This window comes from Trematomus bernacchii, unplaced genomic scaffold (genome assembly GCF_902827165.1).
Source record: "Trematomus bernacchii unplaced genomic scaffold, fTreBer1.1, whole genome shotgun sequence".
Lineage (NCBI taxonomy): Eukaryota > Metazoa > Chordata > Actinopteri > Perciformes > Nototheniidae > Trematomus > Trematomus bernacchii.
Window position 1 is genome coordinate 3418854 of NW_022988007.1, and position 22604 is coordinate 3441457.

The 22604-nt window shown below is 41.6% G+C and overlaps 1 protein-coding gene across 1 annotated transcript; it reads left to right on the forward strand.

Annotated features, from left to right (window-relative positions):
* Nucleotides 1-3056: 3056 nt before the first annotated feature.
* Nucleotides 3057-22128, forward strand: si:ch73-261i21.5 (zona pellucida-like domain-containing protein 1). The gene is made up of 10 exons (XM_034117282.1): nucleotides 3057-3150; nucleotides 4791-5017; nucleotides 5101-5285; nucleotides 8571-8643; nucleotides 10068-10165; nucleotides 10421-10501; nucleotides 17533-17707; nucleotides 18087-18198; nucleotides 18310-18330; nucleotides 22067-22128. Exons 1-10 carry the CDS (start codon nucleotides 3057-3059, stop codon nucleotides 22126-22128), a joined length of 1128 nt encoding a protein of 375 aa, XP_033973173.1.
* The last annotated feature ends 476 nt before the right edge of the window (nucleotides 22129-22604 follow it).

The following is a 22604-nucleotide window of genomic DNA, read 5'->3' on the forward strand; positions in this document are numbered from 1 at the left end:
AATAACTCAGTTACGAAGCTGTGTAACACGAGCACCAAAACCACAACTTCAGTCAACTCCATAGCGTGTCTGACTGAGGTCGGAAGGTAAACAGAAGCATACAGCGGAAGCGGAAGTTTTTTTTCTTCTTCTCTCGGTTTTTTTGGCGGATTGCAACTTTAAGGTGCATACCGCCACCTACTGTACTCGCCGTGAAGTTGTTTGCGGCCTGCCAGTAAACCCAAAGCAGAAGAAGAAGAAGTGACGTCAGCGGCTCATTTGCCTAATCCACCCCCAGGAACTCATTTTGGTGTGAACGTGATATGCTTTAGTTCATCAGAACTAAAAGAACTCTCATGAACTAAAGTTCTCATGAACTACTGTGGGAAAAGTACTTGGTGTGAACGCGCCTAATGTAGGAGAAGGCATTAATGGAAGGCTAATATTCAACAGATGTTGATATGATGCAGATCTTGTTACTGCCATGTACAGAAAGGAGCCGCTCCGTTAGGAGTTCACTGGATATTTTGGTTGGTGTGCCTTTAGGTGACAGGGTTTAACCGAAACTCATCCCAATTATACAGAGAATGTAGAGCACACACGTTCAAAGTCTTTCTCAAAGACTTATAGTTAACATTTAAAAAAAAAGGGCCAAATGTTGCGACAAACACATCTTTTTTCCAAGAAAACACTTCACGGTATAAAAACATTTGAATACAGCTGCTCCACATCTGAGTTAAACATGGATCATGAGAGTGTTTCAGTTTATGTGGAAACACACAAATGATGTGTACAATCATGTCCCTCTCAAGCTGTAGCCCACAGGATTAAGAGAACGAGGGAGGCTGTGGCTCAGTGGAGAGTGTGCTGGACTTCGAATCAGGGGATAGCAAGTTCGAGTCCCACTGCAGTCAGCATGTCGTTGTGTCCCTGGGCAAGACACTTCACCCCAAATTGCTCCTGTGGGGATTGTCCACAGTACCGAATGTATGTAAGTCGCTTTGGATAAAAGCGTCTAACAAATCACATGTAATAAAAAAAAGAACGTAGAACTCAGGTTACTTTTCTCTAAACAAGCCCCCCTGATACAATTATTGCTGCTGAATGAGGAAAAGAACAAATAGGACTTTTGTGTAAGCTTATCTCCACGTCATTGTTAGGAGGTCTCAGGGTTCCTGAGGGGATGTGGGGGGGGTTGGTTCAGGTGACGGTTGTAGGTTTTGTCTGGCAGGGTGTGCCTTTTCTCTCCAGTCTGAGATGATGGGCAGGAGATGTCCTTTCTTTACAAAGAGTGGTAGCTCTGGGCACATGTGACGAAGAAACTAAAAAGTCCCTTCAGCAGACCATAATTAATCACATGTCTTTTTTTAGTGGCCCTTGTATAAAAATGAAAGCAAGTGTTATTATGTTGGGTTTGTAATGTCTTCATCACAGGTTAACTTGAAAATATCTGGGTTTTTTGTTTTCCTGTGGATTTATTCCTGGCAGTTGTACCATAAGAGATTTTGTTAAAATAGAACCGTATCATGTCTGAGACAAAGTAAATTCAAATATCCTTATATTCATTATAACGTATTTATCAGCTCAAAAGAAGCAATAAAATAATGACCTTCTAATTATACACTTTTCCTCTTTAGACTTCATAATAAATCACCCATATATAGGGTACATTGTGACACTTGCTTTACAAATGATTGTAGTTAAAAACAAGCTTGATTTAAAGCAAAGACACTCTATAGGTTCCCCTTTTGTTCCACGTCTGTCAGATGATCCAACCAGCTAGTGTTGCTCTCCTACCTTCCCTTTATGTTGAGGGCTTGCTGAGGACTCTTTAGATGGAAAGGGGGTCAGTATGAATGGCAGACAGTTGTGAAGGTAACAGCAGATACAGATAAGATATACAGAGGGAACGAAGGGGAGCAACACTTTGTGGCAATCCATATACAGTAAGGTAAGAAATCACTTTTCTAAGCTTCAGTGTCAAAGAGAAATCTTGCAGCATGCAGTGTTGTCTTTTGTTGGTTATATTATAATGAACGTATATTTTTGTTGAGCTGTCACTTCTTACAGCTAGTCTACAAAGGTCTGTGCTGCTTCTCATTATTACTCTAAAATTGTGCATATTGCTTTAAGGCTTTAAGCCAAAAATTAACCAGAAAACCATGACGTCAAAAACCCATCAGGCTGTCCTCCAGTATGGATTAATGACACACACACAGTGTCAGAGCGATGAGAGGATTATTCCTGGTACAGCATATGCTCCACATACACTTCCTGCAAACAGATCCCGGGAGAATATCCAAAATACATGAAGGATGTTTCTGTGGCTTAGCAGTTACACTGCAAGCTCATGAGACTGTCATTTGAAATCATTTAAAAGACCCATTTTTATTTGTTAACATAACAAAAATAAAGGCGACTTTAACCAGTAACATACTGGTTAAAGTCGTCTTTATTTTACCATATATATGATATGATATGAATTCCCCTGGTTGATGCTTAGTATTCACTGTTGAAGGACGTGATGTAGGATTTAAAGCATAGGGAAATGTTTTACTATACAGTTTTAGGATTCCTTATATCACTCATGTCTGCAGTGATAGAAGGGAACCACATAGATTCACTCAACTTTATATAAGATATAACATGATACAATGTTATTGCCAGATTTGACAGAAAACCATTGGAATACACATGGTAAGATTTAATAAAGTATAGTAACAGTGGTTCCCTTATAAAGATTCTTCCATCCAGAATCCTCTCATGGCCACTCAGATTTCTCTGGTGAAATTTGAAGGAATACTTTGATTAGGACAAGCTTAATGTAAATGAAATATTTAAAGCTAGGTTTAAATAATTTAAATTGTGCTCACATACTAATTAATCAGTGTTGATAACTTAGTAATGTCATCTGATGATATATCATGGGACATGTTACTGCAGTACAAGTATTTGTTGATACTATATCAGTACAAGTACATGATGTTGATAGTACTTTGTATTTTCAGATTTTGGATGCTGGAGGAGAAAGCGTGCTTCTGATTTCTGTCATGCGTTTGTTAAGCAGTTTGAGGACGATGTGGCTGTCCCTTCTCACCTGTCATCTCGCCACACTGCTTGTCGCCCGAGCTCAAAATGCCTGCTTTGGACAGTCCACATTCAGAAGTCCGGGTCAGTGAAGCCCCTTCCCTTTCATCTGCATGTGTTTGACTTCCCTTCACACCTCTCTTCCTCCTGAACCTATAATGAGTATGAGCTCAGTGTTTTCTTTGAGGAGTGTGTCTTTGTGTTACAGCTTTAGGGAGTTTGAAATTAAGCTTTGGCTTTATATATCACCTGTAGGAAGAAGGGGGATTCTGTGAAGATATAAAATGTTGCAAATGGTATACATACTCTTACTGTAACTAAATGCTTCTGTTACTGAATGGGTTTTTTGCTTTTATATAAAGTAAAAATTAAAGGAGACCTATCATGCAAAATGCACTTTTGTACGTCTTTTATACATGAATATGTGTCCCCGGTGTTCCAGGGAACTCACCAAGTGTCAGAAAACACAACCCTCTCTATTTTCCTCCATACCCAAATCTCTAAAAAAGGGGCTGCAACGGATCTGATAAAAACGGATCCAGATTTGAACACTGTCCTGACGTCAGGACGGTGGCGCTACGGCTATTGGGCCAACTCCACCAATCAGGAGGAGACAGCCACGGCCATTGCCGTTCGAAAGCGCTGGAGACGCTGTAGTACATATGCCAGGCCTGTAGATGGTGCTGTTCTCACTGAATCTGCCCTTGCAAAAACAGAGCTAAAAAATGTCAAATTGAGCAAAATGAGGCATGGCTAAAATGCATGATCTGTTTGGTATTTTGAAAAAAAAAAAGTATAAAAATGCCTTATATAGGTATGGTCCTACACTATATTATTCAAATATAGCATGATAGGTCCACTTTAAGTTAGTTGAGACAACCTAAAGAAAAAAAAGAAAAGTAATATGACACATTTCTCATACTTTTATATAACTAATTTAGTTAGTGAATATGTACAACAAAAAAGTGATTACAGGATAACATTATAAACATGTAATTGTTGATACTGCATTGAAATTAATTTAGTATCTTAATACACATTGTTTTTAACAAAATTCAGAATTTATTTACTATTAATAAAATGTAATGTTTTTTTTGTGAAGGTTTTTTTTCTTGTAGATAGGGAATTCAACTAGCATGTTCTTGTGTTACAGAGTGACCACGAAAGAATCCTGAACCTTGAACTCTTTCAGCCCTCTGTAGCTGCAGCTATAACATTACATGTCATTTGTTAGACGCTTTTATCCAAAGCGACTTACATACATTCAGTACTGTGGACAATCCCCACAGGAGCAATTTGGGGTGAAGTGTCTCAGGGACACAACAACATGCTGACTGCAGTGGGACTCGAACTTGCTACACCCTGATTCGAAGACCAGCACTCTATCCACTGTCCAGCACTCTATCCACTGAGCCACAGCCGCCGCCTATAACACATGAGTATGGTTTTAAAATTATGATCAAGCTCAATGAAGATATTATTCCTATTCTTTAAGAAGTCACATAGGAAATAGTGTGCCACTCAGACACTGACAGACAGAGTCAAGTTCATCTTAATGATTCCAGATGATTCTGGGGCTCACCTGCTAGAGTTTACATTTACAAAGGCGTGCCGGGTGCCCGCGTCATTCCCTCTCTTCCCTCTTTCCTGATCTTCAGCAATTGAATGCTGATGGCCAAAAAATAATCTAAAAGTGATTCTGTTCTCATCCTCTCTCTGTTTAGTTAACTCGGACATCGAGGTCCTGTGTGGCTCTCAGACGGTGCAGCTGCAGATCCTCATGTGTCCCGTCTATTTCAACGGATACAACGAGTCCCTGCTGGCCCTCAACTCAGAACACTCCAAACTCCAGTGTAAAGGGACTGCTGACTGGACAGCAGACCCGCCGGTTGTCAAATTCAACTTCTCAATCACAGAGGAGGGAATCACCTTCTGCTCCAGCCAGCTGACTGTAGGTGATCTAGAGAACTCCCAGCTGAGGGAAGTCCAGCAACACATTCCATAACAACAAACTCTAACTCTTGTTCCTCCAAGGTCACTGAGGAGGTGGGCTCTGGACTGTTTGCAGACTACTCCAAGGTGCAGTACATCGGCATCTCAGGCATGGTCTGCTCTGAGGACCCCGGCTCAGGAGCCATCACGTACCACCAGGAGGTGATGTACAGGTTCTCCTGCCGCTACCCCCTGCAGTACCTGGTCAACAACACTCAGATGAGCGTGTGAGTGGCATTTGTAGTTAAAAGTGCACACAGCAGTAGATTTGCTGTTGATAATAAATGTAAGGTGACATGTTGCTTTAGCTTTTCCTAATCACAGACGCATTATGAATCGGTGCTGTGAGAAGGTCTTTGTGTTTTTTTCTCCATATTAATGACTCACAGGAGTTTATTTGAAGGTTTGTGTGTAGGCCTCTTTTGTTGCTGCTCTTCACTCATCAGTTTTTCTCTTCAAAAGCATGGAGGTGTTTTTCTTTCCTGTTAGCAACAAATAAAAGAACTAGATGGTGACCTTCAGCCGTTCTAGCCACCATAGGCGCTTTCACACCAAGTACTTTGCCGTACTTAGTTCATCAGAACTGATGAACTAAAGAGCAGATCGCATTCAGTCCCTGAGGGAGGATTAGGCAAATGAAGCCGCTGACATCACTTCTTCTTCTTCTGCGTTGGGTTTACTGGCAGGCCGCAAACAACTTCACGGTGTATACTGCCACCCGAAGTCCCCGGCCGGAAGTCCCCGGAGTTGGGGACTGGCTTCAGAAGAAGCTGCTGGGACTCCCAGCAGCTTCTACTGAAGCCTTCCGAGTAAATCGCCAGAAACGCCGACACCTCCTAATCTCCACCGCTCCCATGTTTTCTTTTGTGTTGCCATAAGTTAGTCTCTCTCTGTTTGTGCGCTGGGCGAATGCTAATGCTAATGTGAGGAAAATAAAATGGCGGCTTCACAAAACTTATTTTGAGTTTTACGGGGCGTGGTTTGCAATCCGCCCAGCCAATCAGAAATGGGAACCTTTTTCTCCCAGGAAAGTACCTGCTCTCTAGCAGGGACGGAAAAGGGGGTGAAAAGCTTCTCATGAACTAAGTTCTAGTTCCGGATTTTTTTGGTGTGAACGCAAACTATACTGGAAAAAGTACTCCGGTGTGAAAGCGCCTCATGAGTCAAGGCCATGCTGGACAATGTATACGCAAATAACTGATGACAGTTAGAATATGTAATTCCTCTCTCGAATACCATGGAAACTAAATGACTTATCACTGTAGGATCAAAAAGCAGCGTGATATGATCTCAGCTCTGGGTAGTAAGTAACGGTTAAAATTAGGGCTGTCAAGTTAACGCAATTTTTTTTTAACACCACTAATTATTTTAACGTGCGATTAACGCATGTGTATTTGTCCTCGGCCCGGCCCGTAGTTTCAGAGCCCAAAGGCTTGACGTTGTTGTTGTTGTTGTTAGTTGGATGGTGGGAGATTCTAGCGAGAGATATGGATACAAAAAAAGGTGTTTTAAACAGCAAGCCAAGCTCACAGCTGATGCTGACAGCCCCGCTCCTGCCGCTCGCTTGCGGCAGACCACGCTTAAAAGTTTGCCGGGGAGACGCCTGGACAATAACAGCGATAGCTAAATGGGTGGCTACAGCTTAACATTGTGGAGGACGAGGGGCTGCGTTAGATCATTCGGATCGCATCCGACGTGTCGACTGCACATCACAGCGCATTATTTTGACCCACAGTGGGAACTTCAGTCTCATGCTTTGACTGTTATGAAGACAGAGGAGCGGCATTTCGCCGACAACTATAAAGAGGCGTGTCTGTTTGAGCAACTGGCTCAGTGCAAAGAAGTACACAGTAGGGAGAGAGTGTAATGCTGCGTTCACACCGGACGCGATGCGAATATTCGCTTCGCTCTAATCGCTCCTATCGCATCGCTCTAAACGCTGGAGTTTCACGGCAGCTGCCAGCTGTGTTTACTCGCATCATTCAAACAAGACGCGCTGGCTCGGGAGCTACAACTACAACAAAATTAACATATTTTACCGTGATTAAATTGTAATACACGTTTCTAAATGATGCCGAAGTAACAACATACTGATACCGGTTAGTAAAAACCATGAATTAATGCTTGACAAGTCTGCAGACAAGACGGCAGGCGAAACATCTTTTAAAATGCTTGTTTTCTGAATGAAGATCGGGTCGACCAGGCTAAGCTAACGTTGTATATGCTCATTCCTCACTCATAACAACGGCCTACAGACATAAATAAACTAGCGACTGTATTCGCCATGACACAGACAGTCTGTGGTTTGTACTTGTTTAACTTTTGTCCAGTTTCTGAACAGATATGAGGAGCTGTGAGCTCTGTGTGCTAACTGCTAACAGCTAACGGCTGATGTTGTGTGGTTGAACGTCAGTGACGGCAGGCTGAGATCCTCACCGCTGATTGGCTTCCGCGAGAACGCCTCACGTGAATTTGACGCTCGAGTTGAAAAAATTGAACTCTTGCGTTTAACGCGGCACCGTTCAATCAACCCAGTCTCACGGCATTTCGTGTTATTAGTCACGAAATTAATTTAATCTATTGATTCGTGTTCACCAACACGATTTTCACATTTTTTTCGTGTCACACAGAACGATTTTAAATGCAATGTATTTCTATTGGTAGTATGTTTCGTGCCTGCAACACGTCTTTTTGTCCGGTCGGGTCTTGGAAGACCAGAAGCTGTGTGGTTCATAAAAACATGTTCTTACTCAATATCTTACCCTAACCCTAACCCTATCCCTTTTATTTTAAATTGTATAATGTCTGAGTTTTTTTGCCGTCAGTGAGGAAAAGAAATGGGGCTCAGAGCCTCAGAATACTGAAATCTGTATTTTATGTCATCTTTTTTTCCTTCTAATTTGTTATTATTTGGTGCAGGCACGAAACATACTACCAATATAAATACATTGCTTCTAAAATCGTTCTGTGTCAGAATAGTTAAATCTGTATTTTTTTAAATGTGTTTTTCCTTCTAATTTGTTATTATTTACATTGCTTTTAAAATCGTTCTGTGTGACACGAAAAAAATGGCGAAATCGTGTTGGTGAACACGAATCAATAGATTCATTTCGTGACTATAACACGAAATGCCGTGAGACTGTGTTGGTTCAATCGCCTCAATCGCGTGATTCGCGCCGCGTCCACCGCTTCATGCGCGCCGTCGGAGCGAATTCGCGTCTGTCCGCGTTGATAAGAGTATTAAAAACTTGAAAAATATTCCTCTAAGGTACATTTAGAACAGATAAAAAATGTGCGATTAAATGTTTTAATCGACTGACAGCCCTAGTTAAAATATATTTCTCAGCTCAGATTGACTACATCTAAGAAAGTATTATGTTGCGTGGTTGTCCTCAGAGGTGTTTGTTGCAGGGTTTGAATCACCTCAGTGTGTCCCTCAGGTATCATGTGGAAAAGGACCTGGTTTTTCCCGTAGAGATTACCTGCTGCTGACCGAGCTTTTTGTCCCACAGGTATGGGGTCAACCTGGCAGTGAAAGACAATAATGGGAGTTTCATCAGCACGCTGAGCATGAGACTCTTCTCGGTAAGAGGAGTGAAGCTGTTTTTTGTGAAAAACAATCACTGCGATCTGGATGTGAATACTCTCCGTGCATAGGGAGCTGTCCCTCCGCTCCTGCACATCGAATTGCGGACAACATCATTCTCTCAGACGGATGTAAAACTAAAAATATTTAAAACAGGCCAAAATGGGTTGCCAAATAAACTTCGGTGACAGATTCTACAAACCCAATTCCAATGAAGTTGGGACGTAGTGTAAAACGTAAATAAAAACAGAATACAATGATTTGCAAATCCTTTTCGACCTATATTCAATTGAATACAGTACAAAGACAACACATGTCATGTTCAAACTTTAGTATTTTTTGCAAATATTCACTCATTTTGAATTTGATGCCTGCAACACGTTCCAAAAAAGCTGGGACAGGGGCAACAAAAGACTGGGAAAGTTGAGGAATGCTGAAAAAACTCCAGTTTGGAACATTCCACAGGTGAACAGGTTAACTGGAAACAGGTGAGGCATGACTGGGTATAAAAGGGGCATCCCCGAAAGACTCAGTCGTTCACAAGCAAGGGTGGGCGAGGGTCACAGTTTAAGAACAAAGTTTCTCATCGTGCAATTGATAGAGGGAAGGTGATGTAACACTCTGGTAACATGCCCCTGTCCCAGCTTTTTTGGAACGTAAAAAATTAGTGAATATTTGCCAAGTATTCAATTTTGCAAATCATTGTATTCTGTTTTCATTTACGTTTCAAATGGATCTTTCTAGTCCCACCAACTTATTTAATGGTAAATAAAAAGCATAGCTCTTTCTAAATATTCTCCTTTCTTCTCACAAGTCACCACGTTGTGTGACAGAAGGGGAAAGCAGCTCGGAGGAGTGGTTACTATGGTGTTCCTGAACTTTTCCCTCATACATCACAGACCTGTTTCTAAACGTATTATCATTTTTACGTGAAGTCCTCTTCTTCACGTGCTGCAGTACCACTCTGTGCCTGAACAGGTGAAACAGCCCCCCCCACCAGCACATCGGAGCGACAGTTTCATGAAACTATTGGAGAGTGATGATGGAGCTTTGTTTTGGAGATGATATTAAGAGTTTACCTCGGCTATCTGATTTATAACATCATCTTTTTTTATTTGTGTAACCTAAAACATAACTTTAATAACTTGTTATATACCAATAATTAATATAAGTGATGCCTTGTTGGATTAAATTGGAACCGTTGCTGCATTTTTTGCTTAACCTCCTCTCTCATGAACTGCAAGATAAAAAGGATATTCTATAGAAATGCTACTGTTGGGGTTCTGCATCATGTAGTCCAGACAAATCCTTTCTGTTGCCCTTCACTGGTGTGGAAGGATGAGCAGTTTTGAAGTGATACTAGCACTGTTCAAATGACACATCAATCCAAACAGCCTCTCCTCTGTTGTTGGGCTGAACTTAGGACAGCGGATACTCCTCCTCGCTGCAGATGCCTTCGGGCGGCCTGGAGCTGAAGACCAGGATCTTTGTAGAAGTGAAGGCGTCCAACCTGACTGACAGGTAGCCTACTTTACACAAGTTTAGCATCTGAGGTAACTCTTTGTATATCCGTAAATGTTGCCCGATAAAGAACATACTGACATAAACATTTGTTTTGCTTTCAGTGGTGTGTATGGATTATCAAATCAAAAAGTACATTTTAAAACCTGCGCCACAGCAAATATTCTTCAGCCCCGTTATAATCACCAAGAAAATGGTAAAATATGTCAATATTTATTAATTTTCCATTTATGTGCTCAAAACTCCTCCGAACAGATTCAACGTGCTCCTCGACCGATGTTACGCCACAACCTCGCCTTTTCACGCCGACGCCACATATTACGATCTCTTCGTTGGGTGAGTTAACGGCCGCCAGATGACAGATGAAACAACGTGACTCAGGTCGAGAGAAAAATAGAAAGCTTTAGTATAAGGAATAAATACTGTTTCTGAACATTGAGCTCCATCCAATGGTCTATATTAAAGTGGCAGAAGACAACCTTAAAGTTTTAAAATGTAACTTATTTATTAAACGTGGTCTCTACCTCACAACTGACACAACCACTAAGCTTTATGCAAATGAAAGCACAATGGTCATCCAGTGTATTTTGGAACTAGTGCTGGCACCTTCCATCCGAAGCCGTCGGCGACACAGGGGGGCCACATTTAGTTTTTACATTCTGAAATCAACATTTCTAATAAAGTCAAGCAAAACAATGTCCATTGCCACTCACATAAATGCAAGGGTGCTATGGTGTTGATTGTTTATAATATTTCCATCCACAGTAATTTAAATGTCTCAATTTACAAAATGCAAGACCCGGGGCTTCAACGTTTTTCAGGCCAAGGACCCCCAAACTGATGGAGAGATGGAGCAGGGACCCCCTATTATATATATTGTATAACATTGTGTGTTATATTAAAGGTCCCATGTCATGCTTTTCTGGTTATTACCCGTCCCCTTGTGTGTTATGAAGGTTTTTATGCATGTAAACGGTCTGCAGAGTCAAATACCCTCAAAGTACACCCTGTAGCGAGTAAAACTCTAACACAGAAAATACCTTTCTATAGGCGCGTTCACACCGGAGTACTTTGGAGTACTTTTCCCACAATAGTTCATCAGAACTACAATATATTTGCGTTCACACCAAAAAGCCCCAGGAACTAAAGTAGTTCAAATTAGTTCATCTGACCCGCTTTTCAGTCCCTGCTAGAGAACAGGGACTGTTGTGGGAGAAAATAGTTCATACGTCTGATTGGCTGTGCGGAATGCAAACCACGCCCGTTTGACTCTGAATTTTTTTTTGTAAGCGGCCATTGCATTTGCTCTTCGGCCAGCGCACCCGAAGAGATTACTTTTGTGAAAGCAGTTATTATAGCAACACTAAATAAATCATCGGAGGACGCGAAGCGCCGCATTCAGAAGCTTCTACTGAATGCAGTTTCCGTGGCTCAGCAAAGTTAGCAGACCTGGCAAAGTCATGTCGGGACGACTACGAAGGTAAAATAAAATAATAAAATACATGCACTGCACTGTTTTAATCTGGTCTTAGATGTACTTTTATTTGCTCAGTAGATCGAGCTAGCCATGCTAGAACTTGCTAACGTTAGGTCCAAGCTGGCTAACAACATCTAGCTAGCTAGCTATTCTCAGCCGTGCCCGTTATGAACACGTTTTGACTTGTGAATAAGTGTGCAATGTTCTGTAATTTGCTTCACTAATTCATGGCACTAATCGTGTGTTTCAGGTGAGGTGTTTCTCTCAGGATTAGAAACTAGTTTTCCCCTCCGGGATAAAACGATAATATAACGTTAGCAATTAGCATGCTAGCTGGACATAATGCTACCTCTAACAATACATTGTAGTTGCTATAATTTCAAGTCATTTGCAACATTCATTCTACATGTTAATGGTAAAAGCTTAAACAGTTAATTACCTGCATGCCACAAAGACTGATGTTCTAATATCTTTGCACATTTAAGTAGAAATGTAATTGAAATTCTAATTATTTTTCCTTTTTTTTATTGATTGTTATGATTGTACTCAGCCATGTTATGTTAGATGTCAATCCACTTACACTGTAACTACTCTGGCCTTGAAAGAAGGTTACACATCTAACTGATGTCCACTAATCCCTATAAAACAAAGTTCAAGCTTACATTAAGCACAAAACAATAAATAAGGGCACTTTGATATTTATTTTTTATTTGATATTATTTGATCCTATCTTATCTTCTACTTTACACCTGCATTTTGTACACTGTCCCTGCCTGCACCATGTCCAATGTTGGACAATGTTGTCTCGTTGCGATTAAACTGATCTTGTATCTTGCATATTTCACCTTAGGAAAGCAGGCACGGGATGACAGCTTCCTTGACACCATCATGGCGATGGACCGCCGTGCCATGGTCAGCAAGGAGAATGAGGACCTGCGTGCCAAGGAGATGCACGACGAACGGCTGCTGCATTCACACAAGGCCCAGGAATCGAGGTGGAGCAACAAAATACCTTTCAGGCTGGGCTTCTGGCAGTGCTAAGCGAGCTGATTAAATCCAACAGGCCTTCAATACAAAAATTAAGAAAAACTTGTCGTCGTTGATAAACTGTACAATGACTTGTTGGGAGGTGTGTGGTGCAGTGGTCTGGTGCGTTGGTGTTCGGATCAGGGGAGCACAGGTTCAAACCCCACTGCAGTCAGGATGTCGTTGTGTCCCTGGGCAAGACACTTCACCCCAAATTGCCTACACCTGGGACAGTTAATTTTGTATTATTGTGATTATATATATATATATGCCACTGTTATTAATACTGACACCTAACTTTGCACTAAGGTGTGTTAAGCATATTTGTATAAGAACAAAGTCATGTTTCAGTTCATGTGTATGACATCATCAGAATGTGCCTGAGTGAAAGAAACGTGGTCATGCTAATGAGCATGCGCAGATTCAATAAACGGTCCGTACTCCAGGCCAAACTCTGAGCGATGTGGTCGTGTGTGTTTTCTGTCCGTAGCATACTTACAAACTACTTTGGTTGACTGCAAACGTGGAGATTTCTGCTGAATATAATGTCTCACGCAACAAGGTGTGTCTGCTGCTGAGCCTACCTATTGTTATTATATATATATATATATATATATATTGCCACTGTTATTATATTGTTTTGATACTACTGACACTTATTGATCTGCTGCTGATAAATAAAAGAGAACCTACATGCACGGCACTAGCATCATGACTGTCTTTGTTTAAACCAGCAGCAGTGCAGCGGTACACAGACTAACCTGTGTGTGTGTAACGTAGTTCTTCAGGTGTGTATGCTTAACATGTATGTATTTATCACAGTAAAGATGGTATACAAAAGCTTTTTAAAGAGCTTTCAACCTCATCCCATTGTCTTTAACACACATTTAACATAATAATATACAAATATACAGTGTGAGTACTGTTTTGATACTGACATTTAATCTTTGCACTAAGATGTGTCTGCACTATTGTAATTGTGTCTGTTGACTGTGGTAAATAAAAGAGAGAACCAAATGCACTGTACAAAAGATCAGCTTTATTGTCAATTTACAATTTCCATGCTGTTCAGATGCCTCATAAGGGCTGTGCGCGTGTCTTGCCACGCGGCGATTTTTTTAGGTTGCGTCTCCCCAACGTTGCTTCCAGGCGAATACAGAGGAGTTGAAAAGAGCCCTTGGACATTCGGAAATCTTTGATCCACTGCACATTGGTGTACGTTGGCACCACCTTCTCCCACCAGGCCGATGTTCTATTGTTCACCCAGAGAGAGCGCGGGACACGACACGTTCCGTAGTATTCGCATATCTGGAACACATACAAAGACACAAATTAGCCCTACATAACTCCATAAATCCTACATTAGATAGTATTAATGTGATTTAATGAACGTACCATTGCTGTTCTTTGGGCGTGATAACGGTCATCATCCTCAGCTGTCCTACGGCGAAACATGTCCATAGCGTGTGCTTTTCGTGGTCCAATCCTTTTGTTAAGGCTTCTTAACCGCCTTCGCCTCCGACTCAGCATTTCTATTGCATTTGAATGGTCGATTTGTATTTGTATTTGTGGCTGAGTTATTGGCTTAAATAACTCAGTTACGAAGCTGTATAACACGAGCACCAAAACGTCAACTCCATACCGTGTCTGAGGTCGGAAGGTAAACAGAAGCATACAGCGGAAGCGGAAGTTTTTTTTCTTCTTCTTCTCTCGGTTTTTTGGCGAATTGCAACTTTAAGGTGCATACCGCCACCTACTGTACTCGCCGTGAAGTTGTTTGCGGCCTGCCAGTAAACCCAAAGCAGAAGAAGAAGAAGTGACGTCAGCGGCTCATTTGCCTAATCCACCCCCAGGAACTCATTTTGGTGTGAACGCGATCTGCTTTAGTTCATCAGAACTAAAAGAACTCTCATGAACTAAAGTTCTCATGAACTATTGTGGGAAAAGTACTTGGTGTGAACGCGCCTTATGCTGGAGCTGGACGCCGGCTGGAGCTGGACGCCGGCTGGAGCTAGCCCCCTGCGGCTCCCTTAGCTCCGGCGGCCACCACTGGGATAATTCGGTCCCCTTTTAACATTTGCTCCCGTTTAGCATTATGGGCGTCATAGCCATATACTACAAAAGTCTTACCCAAGGCTGAATCATAAACTAAACTGTATATATATATATGTATACATGTATAAAGGGTTACGTCCTTAGCTGGCTAATAAGCTACATAACAAGCTAAGCTAACAAGCACACAAACACCTGCTAACGGGGTTAACATGTATAATATTATCATTTTAGACTTCTTGGAAGTTCTGTTAGTACATTCAAGCGCACAGCACGACATTTGAATTGTCTGGTATTTGTAACAATATTCCCTAAAAGGCACAATCACCACGAACACGGCTAAAGGGTCAAGTACAGTAACTACAACTAACTAACGTTGTAGCCTAGCAGAGTGGACAAGTTGATGTTAGCTGACAGTGAGGCACGTACCTGTCCATCAAAGTGACCACGCCCTAATTTATGCAAAGACTTTAAGACTTAATATAAATAAAAGGGTCGCGTTAGAAAACAATTCACTCACAGATTCATAATCATGAAGGTGGAATCTAACTATATCCATAATCATATTTATAGCATCCAGGGGTAGAAACATGTTTATTTCTGCTGTAAAGTTGGGCATTTTAACATGGGGGTCTATGGAAATTGCTCCTTTCTGCAGTCATCGCCTATCGGCCAATATATGAAGTTTGTGGCACTTCCGTATTGGCGTCCCGGCTCTTCCCCAGAGTTTGCCGCTTGGTGAATACACATACTATACAGAGATGCTGTATGAGAAATCAATGTGAGTTTGGAAAATTGCACAATATAAATCTATTCTAGTAGACCTCAACAATGGAATTATGATCAGTAGAAATGGCCATGACATGGGACCTTTAAACTGCGCCTAGTGTCTTGTATAAACATAGCTACCCTGTTATTGTGCATTCAATAGCTATTCAATTAATACACAGGTTCATATATTCATGTTTTTATTTTAAACATGTGAAAGGTTGGCAGTGCCACTGCCAAATATAAACATAAATCTTGCATACAACACTTAACTATTCAAATAATTCACAGGTTAATGTTTTTATTCTAAACATACATGTAGAACGGACAGTGAATCCTCAAGCCATCTGTGGATGGAACACCTACTCCGACATTAGTGAGATGTCTGAACCTTACATGTCTAAGTTACGAACGATACATTTTTCTCCAAAAATATTATTTTCAATAATATTGCAGCTATGTCCTTGTATCTGGGATCTGAGTCAGCTGGGGACTGAAAAGGTGAAAGATAACATCTTGTGCCTCCATTTATCCGTTGCTACAATATGTAGGACTCAAGTTAATGTGTATTTCAAGACATTTACATTTGTGGGAAATAAATTGGTTGAAAAAAAAGGGGAACATTTTTTTTGTCTAATCAACGAACAATTCTGCAAGCCCCCTAGGGGTCGCGGAGGTTGAAGACCTCTGTATTAGACTATTAGTGTTCCCATAGTATGTACCAGTCAAAGGTTTGGACACACCTTCTCATTCGAAGTTTTTTATTTATTTAAATGTTTTCTACATTGTAGATTTATACTGAAGACATCAAAATTATGAAAGAACACATATGGAATTATCTAGTAAACAAAAAGTGATAAAAAATCCAGAATATGATTTATATTTAGCTGGCTACTGCAGAATGCTGTGGTAGCCATGCTGGTTAAGTGAGCCTTGAATTCTGAATAAATCACCAAGAGTGTCACCAGCAAAGTCCCCCCACACCATCACACTTCCTCCTCCATGCTTCACGGTGGGAACCACACATGCAGAAACCATCCGCTCACCTTCTCTGCGTCTCACAAAGACACAGAGGTTTGAACCAAAAATCTCAAATTTGGACTAATCAGACCAAAGTACAGATTTCCACTGTCTAATGTCCAATCCTTGTGTTTCTCGGCCCAAACAATTCTCTTCTTCTTGTTGTTCATCCTCAGTAGTGGATCTTTGCAGCGATTGGACCATGAAGTCCTGATTCACGCAGTCTCCTCTGAACAGTGGATGTTGAGATTGTCTGCTACTTGAGCTCTGATCATTTATGTGGGCTCTAATCTGAGGTGCTTTCATTTGTGGTTTCTGAGGCTGGTAACTGATGTATTTATCCTCTGCAGCAGAGGTGTCTCTTGGTCTTCCTTTCCCTCATGAGAGCCAGTTTCATCATAGCGTTCAATGGTTTTTGCGACTGCACTTCAGGATACATTCAAAGTTCTTGACATTTTCCGGATCGACTGGCCTTCATTTCTTAAAGTGATGATGGACGGTCGTTTCTCTTCACTGAGTTGGTTCTTGCCATAATATGGATTACAACAGTATTCAAATAGGGCTTTCCACTGTGCACTAACTCTACCTCTGCACAACACAACTGATGGCCTCAAACACATGAAGAAGGCAAGACATTCCACAAATTGACTCTTGACAAGGCACACGTGTTATTTGAAAACCATTCCAGGTGACGACCTCATGAAGCTGAATGAGAGAAGTGTGGAAAGCTGTCATCAAGGCAAAAGGGGGCTACTAAGAAGAATCTCAAATAAAAATTATATTCTCATACACTTTTTTGTTAACTAGATCATTCCATATGTGTTCTTTCATAGTTTTGATGTCTTCAGTATTAATTTACAAAGTAGAACAACATTAAAATAAACAAAAACCATTGAATGAGAAGGTGTGTCCAAACTTTTGACTGGTAGTGTAATTTAAAAGGAGAAGCGTAATATTATCAACATGTTTTAGTGGTAAAAGAACCTGGAAACAGGACAAATTATCCCCATCTGTCCTCTTCAAGGTGTAACCGGGATTCCCAGACATTGCTGGAAGTGAACGGAGTGCATCAGGAAGCCCGCTTCTCCTTCGAGGCTTTCCGCTTCGTCCAGAGCGCGGAGGCTACCCCCCTCTCCACCTACTACGTGCACTGTGCCACCCGGCTCTGTGTCCACTCCTTCTGCCCTCAGCTCACTCTGGTCAGACCTGCCACACACACACACCTTGCCCCAGACCACACATACACACACCTTCCCCCCAGACCACAAGTCTGATCCCACAACACCCTGCTCTCCATTCAATGACCACATTTACAATATGGCAACTACAGTATGGTTAACGTTAACGGGGAAACCAGCATGAAATCAAAATGCAGGACATACTGGCTTGATATACTGGGCAGCACAAATGATATAATGCTGTGTATCTAAATACAACGCTTCAATAGACAGTAGTTGGTGTATGTTATGGAAAGCTGTCTTGGCAATGTTCTTCACTTCACTGCTACATCTCAAATTAAGGCTCTTCATTTCTTAACTGTCCTTTACAAAAAAAAACAATCACTTGTTTCACCTGCAGAACTGCACCGCTGACACCACCTCAAGGAGGCGCCGCAGCACCACCCAGGACACCTCAGTGAGCGACATGGCCACCGTCAGCTCAGGCCCCATCTCCACCCGCCCTGATTATGGTGAGAATGGTCTCATGCCTCAACATTCTGATATACTCAAGAAGCTTAGCAGAATTTCACCTGTCGCATATATATCGAGTTGATTGGAGTTTTCTTTTGGTCCTCTTACAGGGTATCTGATGGCATTTGAAGGTACGCATACACTTCCAACCTGAATACATTTTTTCTATTTCAATGTATTTGTCAAACAAACAGATGAAAAGAACTTTGGACAACCGCATCTTTTGGTTTCCCTGGTCATAGTTGTTGAAGCTCTCAGTAAAATAATTGTCGAAGAAGTGGTTGATTTATCAAGGCAACCGATTGGCGTGACAGATACTGTATGTGGGGCATTCCAGAATTGGAGCACCTGTAGACATTAACATTTTTGAAAAATGACCCCTTTATTTTCAAATGTTCTGTTATGTATTTGGAAAAAATTGGTTGTAAAGGTCACCTATTATGCAAAATGCACTTTTTCATGTCTTTTATACATAAATATTTGTCCCCGGTGTGAAAGGAGACTCACAAAGTCTCTTGTCCTCCCTACCCACATCTCTAAAAACGGGGGTACAACGGAGCTGATCCAGATTTGCTGCGGTCATGACAACATTACTAAAAATGTAGGCTGGCTTTACGTTGAACTCCTGGCAGCGTTCCGCCCCAACCTATCGTCCCCTAACAGAAACGTTGCTGTATCAGAAACAATTAGTGAGGTGCTTTGGAAGTAATATGGTCTGTGTTTACATTAGCAAGCATCGCTAACACTCAGAGCTAACGCTGTACTGGAGAGAATATGTGTAAAGAATCCAGATATATAAGGTACTGTCCTTGTGGTAAACCCGCGAGAGAGAAAGAGTTTGAGCTCTATACTGTTTCAGAAATAATGCTTGATGTGGTTTGGAACATAATATGGCGTTTAATCACGGCAGCATTTGGCTGAGAATCTTGAACTCTGCTCTCTTTTTTTTTTTGTTAAAGCTACAGACCCAGAATCAGCAGTTCTCTAACAGGGCTGATATAGAGGGGTATGAGGCATAGCTAGAATGGGTGATCTGTTTGGTATTTTGAGCAAAACACTTCATAGACATGTTTTGTATATATCTGAGACCTATAATATGTTCAGGGTGCGTACGGGTGCTGGAAATCCTTGAAAATGCTTGAAATTGTACGAGGTGTTTTCAAGGTTTGAAAAGTGCTTGAATTTTGGGAATGGTGCTTGAATTTGGGATAAAGTGCTTGAAATTGTAAATGCTTTACTTCGCTTTTTAGATTAAAAGAAAATAAAGAAGTCGGAGCGCGCTTAATTGCTTCGCTTTTACATAAAACAGCTCCGCTCCGGCCTTCCCGCGCAATGCGCGTGACCGGCAAGTGTTTTTGTTACGTGTGTGACCTGGGCATTCTGATGAGAGTGAAAGATGACAGTATGCCAGGAGGTTGCCGTTTCAACGAGCGTTGGCTAGCAGAAGACAAATACAAGCCATGGCTAAGACGAGGGTCAAGCGAAGCCCAAGAGTAGCCTCCTGCAAAGTGTGCAACAATAACGATGCGAGAGTCTGCGCTGACGAGCCACACACCACACGAAAGGTATGCGGTAGTAGAGCATTTTAGATTAGGCTATCGTTGCATGTAAAATACATGACACTTTTCTCTGTGCGCGGCAAAACAAGCTCGCCAAAATGGCTTCACTAGTCTGGCAGTATTTTAAGTGTCCGAAAATGACAATAAAATAGCGGTATGCAACGTGTGTGTGAAGCAGAAATCCTGCAGCTCCACCCGCTGTGACGGACCGGTGAGCGGAGCAGAACACACATTAAGAGTTAGACCTAACACACTTAGCTATTTTATCTACCTCTGGAACAAGCTGATTCCGGTGTTATGCCGTAGATTGAAGCCTTGCCGTAGATTGAAGCCCTGTTCGCGGGGACGAGCAAAGTGACGTCATCGCCTGTATTGAGCGTTCGCCTCGTTTTCTAAACGGAAAAACGAAAGATACTATTTACTTTTTCTCTTTTGAATGATATATTTCCCATCAGATTAAACAGCAAATGGCTGAATAAATAATGTGCATACAAATTGCGTGGAGGCTCGTTTTAAGGACACTTTTCAGATCTGTCACAATCTTCATATTGGAACAAACTTCCGTTTTTGAGTCCACTCTGTTATGTTCCTCCTTCCTACAGAACAGACAATGACAGGATAATATGTCATTTGTCAGTATAGTCCTATTTTTTAAAACCTTCTCTGTTGTTTAAGTGTCTGATAACTTTTTCCTCTGTGGTTTCCTACTCAACACATGTTTGTATTGTAATGCCACTAATTTTTTATTTTTTATTGTATTTTAAGGTGACATTGAATGCTTTGAAAGGTGCCCTAAAATAAAGTGTATTATTGATCTTATATCTGTGCCTATATCACACTATTAATGTTCCTTATTTTAGACTAGGTTAATCCTGGTGTCAATAGGGAAGATCTGCACTGTTCTCTCCATAACATGTTCAGCAGAGCAGGTATTTCTCCTGCCAGATTTGGAACCCCCCCTATCATTTTGTCCAGGATGGTCATACACTCACCAAAATCACACTGGTGTTTGCTGTTCCCCTCTAGTTTGTGCTCGCAAAAGCATTTTACTCTGGGCCCAGCAGGTGAAAAACTAAAGAGGGGCTTCCAAATCCGGCAGACCAGGTGCTGCCAGATATGGCACCCCCCCTACAACTTTGTCCAGGACAGTCACACTGTCACCAAAATCACACTGGTGTTTGCTGTTCCCCTCTAGTTTGTGCTCGCAAAAGCATTTTACTCTGGGCCCAGCAGGTAAAAAACTGAAGAGGGGCTTCCATATCCGGCAGACCAGGTGTTGTAGCTGCCGGATTTGGAAGCCCCCCTATATCTTTATCCAGGATAGTCACAACTTCACCAAAATCCTACTGGTGTTGCCTGTTCCCCTCTAGTTTGTGCTCACCAAAGCATTTTACTCTGGGCCCAGCAGGTACAAAACTAAAGAGGGGCTTCCATATCCGGCAGAGAAGGTGTTGTGGCTGGCTGCCGGATATGGAAGCCCCCCTATAATTTTTCACCTGCTGGTCCCAGAGTAACATGCTTTTGTGAGCACAAACTAGAGGGGAACAGGCAACACCAGTAGGATTTTGGTGAAGTTGTGATTATCCTGGATAAAGATATAGGGGGGCTTCCAAATCCGGCAGCTACAACACCTGGTCTGCCGGATATGGAAGCCCCTCTTCAGTTTTTTACCTGCTGGGCCCAGAGTAAAATGCTTTTGCGAGCACAAACTAGAGGGGAACAGCAAACACCAGTGTGATTTTGGTGACAGTGTGACTGTCCTGGACAAAGTTGTAGGGGGGGTGCCATATCTGGCAGCACCTAGTCTGCCGGATTTGGAAGCCCCTCTTTAGTTTTTCACCTGCTGGGCCCAGAGTAAAATGCTTTTGCGAGCACAAACTAGAGGGGAACAGCAAACACCAGTGTGATTTTGGTGAGTGTATGACCATCCTGGACAAAATGATAGGGGGGGTTCCAAATCTGGCAGGAGAAATACCTGCTCTGCTGAACATGTTATGGAGAGAACAGTGCAGATCTTCCCTATTGACACCAGGATTAACCTAGTCTAAAATAAGGAACATTAATAGTGTGATATAGGCACAGATATAAGATCAATAATACACTTTATTTTAGGGCACCTTTCAAAGCATTCAATGTCACCTTAAAATACAATAAAAAATTAAAAATGAGTGGCATTACAATACAAACATGTGTTGAGTAGGAAACCACAGAGGAAAAAGTTATCAGACACTTAAACAACAGAGAAGGTTTTAAAAAATAGGACTATACTGACAAATGACATATTATCCTGTCATTGTCTGTTCTGTAGGAAGGAGGAACATAACAGAGTGGACTCAAAAACGGAAGTTTGTTCCAATACGAAGATTGTGACAGATCTGAAAAGTGTCCTTAAAACGAGCCTCCACGCAATTTGTATGCACATTATTTATTCAGCCGTTTGCTGTTTAATCTGATGGGAAATATATCATTCAAAAGAGAGAAAGTAAATAGTATCTTTCGTTTTTCCCGCTTAGAAAACGAGGCGAACGCTCAATACAGGCGATGACGTCACTTTGCTCGTCCCCGCGAACAGGGCTTCAATCTACGGCAAGGCTTCAATCTACGGCATAACACCGGCGATCGGCCCCAAAATTGGCGATCGGAGCATCCCTAATAATTGTATATGATACGTTTTATAATAATTGATCATTAAAGTGTTATCAAAGCTGGTAAAGGTGCAGCTAGTTTGAATGACTTTGTATACTGCAGGGTAGCTTGTGAATTTACTCCAGGTGGAACTAAAGTCTGATTTAACACTTGATTATATTTCACATCATTCATCCACATCTGTAAAGTAACTAAAGGTA

Coding starts and splice junctions, on each gene's coding strand:
- si:ch73-261i21.5 (XM_034117282.1), top strand. CDS start 3,057: ATGTGGCTGTCCCTTCTCACCTGTCATCTCGCCACACTGCTTGTCGCC. Junction 8,644..10,067: donor TGAGCATGAGACTCTTCTCG/GTAAGAGGAGTG, acceptor GGCTGAACTTAG/GACAGCGGATACTCCTCCTC. Junction 17,708..18,086: donor TCTGCCCTCAGCTCACTCTG/GTCAGACCTGCC, acceptor TTTCACCTGCAG/AACTGCACCGCTGACACCAC.